The 7,954-nt window shown below is 43.6% G+C and overlaps 1 protein-coding gene across 1 annotated transcript; it reads left to right on the forward strand.

Annotated features, from left to right (window-relative positions):
* The first annotated feature begins 7,348 nt into the window (after positions 1-7,348).
* LOC138357000 (DDRGK domain-containing protein 1-like) lies at positions 7,349-7,717 on the forward strand. Its single transcript, XM_069313531.1, has one exon. The coding sequence runs from the start codon at positions 7,349-7,351 to the stop codon at positions 7,715-7,717; it is 369 nt and encodes a 122-aa protein (XP_069169632.1).
* Positions 7,718-7,954: the final 237 nt, after the last annotated feature.

The following is a 7,954-nucleotide window of genomic DNA, read 5'->3' on the forward strand; positions in this document are numbered from 1 at the left end:
GTCAAACTCGCCAGGCCCTACCTTGACCAATCACGTCCCTTTTGCAACCCGACACCAAAATCCTCTGGAGTGTCCTTTGGCGGGAAATATCCTCCCTCCCAAGTTGAACGGCCATTTTATGGTAAAGCCGCTCTCTCGCCTACTCCCCATTCAAATTTAAAACACAAATGTATTCACTTTGTGGCATCTCGCCTACTTTTAAGAGTTATAAAATAAAACTAGGCTCCTTATAGATATGTACAATTGGGGGGGGGGGGGTATGACTCCTAAAAGATGAGAGAGGAGAATACCAGCTGGACTCGCAACATAACGTATTGATGTCTGTCTTGCTGGGGCTTGTTACGAACCTTACCTCCTGTGGAGGTTAGTCTTCATATTAAATTGTTTATTAATACAGAGAGAGTTAATGTTGGGGGACATTAGAGAATGTTTTCCTGAAAGAAATCTGCAGCTAGCAACTGGGAGGCTGCGGTATTACCCCCGCCAGCTAAGTAGTACCTTTTGAGCTGGAGATTGTTAAGGAAGAATGTGTATTGGTATAGCAAAACTATGTGAATATATAAAAAACACTGCATGGGGAATAAGTAAATGGAGTTAGTAAAGGTTTTGATTGGAAATTTTAAAAATAGAGTATTAAGGAGCGATGACGCAACTGGGGAGGGACTGACGCCATCTTAACCTGACTCCAAGAGGAATGATGACGACAATTCCATGCTTTCCCAAGGGATTTTCCTGCCATACTTGAAGATAAGCCACTGGACTGTATTAACGGTGTTGCAAGAGCAGTAGAGTACACTGAGAATCTACTTAGTAGTTTCCAAGAGAGAGAGAGTCCAGGTTTTTTAGGGATTTATATATGTGATACCGGCTGACAAGTGTGGTGGCTCTGTGCACAGTTCCACTTTTGGACTAAGAGCCGAAGGAAGATTAGTGCCCTGTTTGGGTGATGAGATACCAAGTTTTCCTTCAGAATAGCCTTGGTTGTAAGGATTTAATTTATACGATATAATATTTCGTGTGTCTGTTTATAAATATAACTTGTCATCTCCTTACTTAGGTTTTTCCCAACTCCTTGTATTCCAATTGGCTCAAGTAAAAGCTATATTCCCCTAAACATTAAAATACATGACGAGAACGTAACAAATTGGGTCGCCTGTAGAAAAGGACGTCGCATATTGGGAAGCCTGATCGAGAGCCTGATAAAAGTGGGTAGCCTGTATGTGAAACCTGACATAAAACTTGTGTAGCCTATTTCTTCACTTTGACTTGTGCAGAAATTTACAGTTTGTAATATAGTATAATATGAGTTTATGTATTCTATTACATTACTTGTATACATTTTACTAATCCATATGAAAAGCGTTTAAAAATTTTATATATTCTCGAGTGAACAAAATTACCAGTTGACAGGGCAGTCAAGTGAACTAAGCACTGTCCCTATCAGTTTTTCCAAACTAATTCTCAGCCTAAAAGAGAAAGTTTGTGGTGAAGCTGAAATTTTGTGTTTGATTGTGATGTATCTTAGCAATCAAAAATGAATTCAGTACCACAACAAAATGTCGACAACCCCAGTGTTGATGGTTTGAAAGCGGCAAAAACAGTATATCCTAGTGGCTGTTGGCATGCACTATGGGCTATATTCTACATGGGGATGGTGAAGACGGAACTCTTAAGAGAGATAATGATGCATTGGGTAGATGAGCAAATTCTCCCATAGGAAATATTAGAGCAGTCGCCGTCCACCAGTGGTGCAAATGTAGCTACAGGAAATGTGGACACTCAGACTCAGTGGCAGGCAGAATTGGAAATAAGGAAGTTGTAGTTTGAAGCAGAGCTAGCTTAAAAGAGGCTAGAGGCAGAGCAAAAGAAGCTGGAGGCTGTGCAAGCTCAAGAACAGAAGACGTTAGAAACAGAACAGTAAACTGTAGTTTACTGTAAATTATAGAGCCAAATCCCTCCACACACATTGTGGGAGTTAATTTGTAAAGAGAAGTTAATGCACTTCACATAATAAAATAATGAGATGCTAATGCACATTAATTCACAAATCACATATACAATCAATAAGCAGGAATATGATATTAATAAATCAATGAATAGTTCTACAGGCTATGTACAAAAAGGGTAAGACAGCTTAGCTATTAGTAGGAATTATAGCATGCGCCTCGGAAACTCATGAACTGATTGACGTAAACTTGTTTCAGCAGGCTACTCTGGGAACACGTGATCGTTGTAGAAGTTATCATCTCTCTTAAGCTTGTACTGCAGCTGAAAGACGATTCACATGTAAAATCTATTTGAGAACATATGAATCTATACATATTCATAGAAATTAATTCAGGGAGATAATGGGAATGAAACTTACGGGTTTATTTTATAGGGTGTGCGTCATGACTACTAACCGACCTGACTGATTGAATATGCCCACAAAAAAAACTGTAAGGTCAAACTGGTTAGCCGGACACGGTGTCAGTAAGATAATGAAGCTGCTGCGCCTTGATGACAACTGTAGATGCACGGATGATTCTCTATTAAAACGATGATACGTTCAGCTTCCAGACACTCTCCCTGATCATGGCGTTGCTTGCCAAGTCTCCCCCTTCCTCTCAGGTTGCTTGCGCATGCACAGTCGTGTTGTGACGCACTAAATATTTTCTATGATATATTTAATTTCCCGAGTTAATGGAACTAAGGTTTATCAGGAATTATAGAGATTTAATTTGTCTTATTTGACAATATATAAATTCTAGTTTATTAATTATTAAATGAACGCTATTCTATAGAAGGGAGTGCTGGATAGAAATTCAGTCAAATATGAATGCGCTGGAGTAACAATTCGTAACTGTATGATATATTACCAGCTAATTAACTATATTGTTTTATCGAATACAAACATATTATCAGGTTTATATTCACTGAGTATATTCGTGACAATAGGATTATTAAATAAAAATTCTCATTAAAGGGTGTAAAATAAGGATAACTTAATACAATTCTCGTGAATGTAAATATTTTCCTTTAGTCGTGTAGGCTAATGCAACACTTGACTAGAATTTCTGGGAAAATGAGGCATTAATACACGTTAATTAAATGATGTTAATTTCACTACTCTACTAGTTAGTAGTGTTAGTAAAATATATTATGCAGTATAAGAATAGTTTCGTAATGTATTGAATGTTAGCAATTAAGTTTTGGAAATTTCCAACATAACTTTTGGGGGGGGGGGAGAAACTACGGGTCTCATGGTTAAGTACTGATGTACCTAATGTTCTTCCCTGAAGTTATATTCATTGTGTTATTACTTTAATATGTACATAACGGATGTCCCGTATCTGTGAAACAGATGTGACACTAAGTCTTTATGGGAACATAAATTAAATGTTGAAAATATGAAATTATTAAGTCATCTAAAATCAAGAAATCTCTAAAATCTACTACAAAATAAATGATTAGTGTTGCAGGCCATTCAAGATTCTTCCAGTTAATTCTGGTGTAGCCATGTTGGGTATGGGTTTGAGTCTTATAGAGCTGGTATAGCTATTTTGACAGCTATGGTACTTCCTCATATATGAAGAGCAGGTATGGTGAATAATAGCCTAATATCTAATTTCTTGGTAAGGCTAATTTTAATCCTAACTTGGATAGAGGGTGGCTTACCTACCTACTGGTAAATAGCTAAGATTTGAGTAATACTTGAGTGTCTCTATGGTAGCACCTTGGAGCTAGCTCCTCATGATCACTTTATGTTGGCAAAGTGACACCTAGTAGCACTCAAAGGTGAATACAATAGAAAATATAATGAAATATAGGTGCACAATTGTGTAAAATAATTAATTTCACCCTGTTTAGTGTTTGCATGACATTATATAGTAATACACCAGTACTGTCTAACACAGTACTAGTTAGAAAATAGTAGTAGTAGTCATCCTTCAGTCTCGGGAGACTATGGAGTTGCGCCCTGGTTGTCAATCCTGGTGCAGCATCTGGTGTGACTGACGAGGCCAATCCGAGAGTGGCAGTCCATCCCACACCGAGCACAAACGAAGTCCAATTCTGGTCTGTCTTCCTAGCAACCGGCTTTCCTTCTCTGTCTCTTTGCCTCTGATTTCTTGGTAAGTGACTCCTCAAACTTGGAGAGACCTCTTTGAACAGACTGCCCCCAGGCTGAACGGTCTGCAGCCAGTGTCTCCCACATAGCAAGATCGACGTCCATGGCTTTCAGGTCCCTCTTGCATACGTCTTTGTACCGTAGCTGGGGCTTGCCTGTTGTACGCTTTCCCTGGATCAGCTCTCCGTACAGGAGATCCTTGGGGATCCTGCCGTCGCCCATTCGCACAACCTGCCCGAGCCAGCGCATTCGTCTCTGTTTCAGCATTTTGTACATGCTGGTGTGACGGTGTTCACCCCCCTTATATTTCTCCCACGCCTGCTGTAAGAGTCATGTCCACTTTACCCGTGCGTTCTCTACGTCGCAGGCATCAGTTTGATATATGTGGGAGAGTGTAGTGTTCTCGAGGTGGAGAGAAATTTGTAAAAGAAGAGTATTTTGGCCTGTGGTATAGGCCCTTTAGGAAGCCAATATGGCGCGGGCTCCTCCGTTTTGCCGCCAAAACCGTGTGACGTCAGTGGCACCAGATTGGTCACCGACAGCGATGTGGCACAGGGAGCCAATGAAAACCTCCCTTGGCAAGTATGATGTCACGAAGGCAGGGGGGTCCGGTCAGTGCGCGACTCTGGCGCCATCAGTTTAAGACCGCACGTCAAGGAGGTCGGACGTGCGCTGGGGGGTCCTGTTAGTTGGACAGTTTACCCCGTCTCCGGAGGATTTACGCATCACCCGTGGTCTGCCAACACCTGTGGGGTCTTCCTTCGTTCATGTGTTGGACCAGAGAAGGAATTGACAGAATATTGAGCATCAAGTGCTCCAGGGACAGGTGTTGTGCTAGAGTTGAGTCTAGGTATGCGACGGCTGATAGCTTCACAGTGATGACGTAGTGGCTGGGCCAATCCTCTGTGAGGGAATCAGTTTGACACGACACGTCAAGGTGGACAGATGTGTGAAGGTTGATCCTGTCAATCTGACAGTAATACGCCACACCCGTGGATCTTACGTGTCACCCGTAGTCTGCCAGTATGCCGGAAGGTCTTCCTTCATTCCATGTGTGGACCGAAGAGGGAATTGACGGAATATTGAGCATCAAGTGCTCCAGGGTCGGGTGCTGTGCAGGTGAAGTCTAGGCAGTATCGTCTGGGACGTCTGATAGCTTCACAATGACGACGTAGCGGCTGGGCCAATCCACTGGGAAGCAGTGAAAGAAGACACTAATTGGGAATCCCAACGACTGCAGCCGAGACGTTGGTAGGCAGCCGTAGTTGGGAGGAGAAGTTGACGGCCGGGAGACCGACTCCAACCCTACAAGACGTGAAGGAGGGGCACGGACCCGCGGAGGACAGAATACGGAGACGATGCGTTTATTTTGGGACGTTGATTGGGTTCCTGGAGGACACGACAGGGTGTGTGTGGGGGCATTCCCTACACGAGGCAGGAGCCTGGACCAGGAGCTACAACTCAACTCTTACCGGAGGATAGGTGGAAGTAGGTGATTTTAGTTTCCCTCCCAATTCCCCTTTAGTCAGCTATATTATTTAGCCAGAGTGTTTTGTATGTCGTGAGCAAGGCTCACCTATGTCACAGTAAGGCACCAGTGTGCGGAGTGGGGCTACATAGGGCACTCAAGGTATCTATTATTATTATTATTGGTGTGTGCAGGCACCCGGAGTAATTGATGAATTTACTGTGTTGATAATGTCTTTCATGAGAGCCGGTCGGCCGAGTGGACAGCACGCTGGACTTGTGATCCTGTGGTCCTGGGTTCGATCCCAGGTGCCAGCGAGAAACATTGGGCAGAGTTTCTTTCACCCTATGGCCCTGTTACCTAGCAGTAAAATAGGTACCTGGGTGTTAGTCAGCTGTCACGGGCTGCTTCCTGGGGATGGAGGCCTGGTCGAGGACCGGGCCGCGGGGACACTAAAAATGCCCCTAAATCATCTCTAGATAACCTCCAGATAACCATGAGACTTTAATATGATCATTTAGTGAGAGAATATATATATATATATATAAATGTGCCAGTATTTGGTGTTAGGCTATGTGCCCAGTAACTCTATTACTACTATTATTGATGTCTATGATTTATCTATATATATATATATGTCTATGCTTGTGTATTGAATAATCATTCATGTGTGCAGTGATCAATTGAATATTCGCCCACGAAAGGAATTACTGAGAACTCCAGTAATATATACTTGCAGCGTTATCATTAAATGAGGGACAGTGTGTTATACCATGATAGTAAATTATTGTGTTCATTAATATAGAAATGTTTGATTGAGCTCAAGATCAGTGCAGCGAAGTAATTACGTTCTATTGCTATTGTCACAGACATTGTGTGTTTGAACATTTAGTGATCCTTGAGAATTTAAAGAAACGGGCATATTTCGCCAACAAACAAGTGCAGTGAGAGATCACGCAGTGAGGGGAGAGTCGCCCAGCTGATTTTGACATTGACTTGAGGGGGAGCATTGCCAGCTTGGCGAGTTCATGATTATATGTGGGAACGAGTGACTTACACATGAAATAGCTGTTTACTTGTTGATATACGGATGTGATGTCTTGAGTTTTAAGTAAAACACAAAATACCTTGGCGTTTGTATCATCCCCTACATATTTCTTGTGGCTATATAATACATGAAAGGAAATAGAGTGAGAAATAAATACCTGCCTGATAGCAGACCTATTAAGTGTGCTCTGGCCACTGCTAACACAATTCAACAAAAACCACTGACATGTTACTGGACACGGAAAACACCAGTTGGCGACCTTGTGGTTAGTAGTAGAGCCTAGTGCCGGGGCAGGCACACAGCTGTAAAGAGAACAAGCTGTGTTCTCACTCATTCTCGATCAGAGGCCGGTTGGGATTGACTGGGATACTCTCCTGGCGTACAGTGGCGCCGCGAGGATAGAGTGAAGACCCGCAGGGCTACGGTGAGTGACCTTGGGTATACTGATACTCGCCCCTCTTACGGTGAACCCCGACATTGGCGACCTTGCCAGGATAACAATCAAGATAAAGGTTGCAGTTGTGGTACTTTGCAGTGGTATTAGGTATCAGGTACAGGTTATCACTCATAGCACAAGATGGAGGATGATAAAGTAACAAGGTTCATTGACACTAGAGATGAGCAGGTGCTGGAGGAGTGCACCAAGGCACAGTTACAATCGATAGCAGACCATTTTGGGATAAAGCTGAGATCTTCCAAAGTGGGAGAGAGAAGACTGGAAATCATGGCACAGTTCAGGGCACGAGATGAAGCTTTGGGGGAGGAACGGCCACAAACACCTGCCAGTATGGGAGAACATCTGAGCATTGGTGGGAGCAGCAGAGGATGCAGCAGGCGCAGCTTTAAGCTGGAGATAATGAAGCTGCAGCTGGAAGCACAACTGAAGCGGGAAGAACAGGATCGAGAGGCACAGCTGAGAAGGGAAGAGCGAGAAGCAGAAGCACAGCAGCGCAAAGAAGCGCGAGAAGCAGAAGCACAGCAGCGCAGAGAAGAGCGAGAGGCACAGCTGCGCAAGGAGGAGCGTGAGCAAGAAGCTCAGTTGAAGCGAGAAGCACAACTAAACGTGAGGACCAAGAGCGAGAAGCGCAACTGAAGCGTGAGGAGCGAGAGGCACAGCTGCGCCGAGAGGAGCGCGAGCTAGAAGCTAAGCTGAAACAGCAGGAGAAAGAAGCTAACAAGGATGTGGAGCTGAAGCGAGCTGAGCTAGGGCTAGCTCCACCTGTTCCACCACAGCAGGAAGACCGCCGAGTGAGGGAGCGAGATTTGCCGGTCTTTGTACCAAACGAAGCTGAAGGTTTCTTCGACCACTTCGAGAGGGTCGCTACTTTGA

The sequence above is a fragment of the Procambarus clarkii genome, chromosome 75 (genome assembly GCF_040958095.1).
Source record: "Procambarus clarkii isolate CNS0578487 chromosome 75, FALCON_Pclarkii_2.0, whole genome shotgun sequence".
In the NCBI taxonomy this organism is placed as follows: Eukaryota; Metazoa; Arthropoda; class Malacostraca; order Decapoda; family Cambaridae; genus Procambarus; species Procambarus clarkii.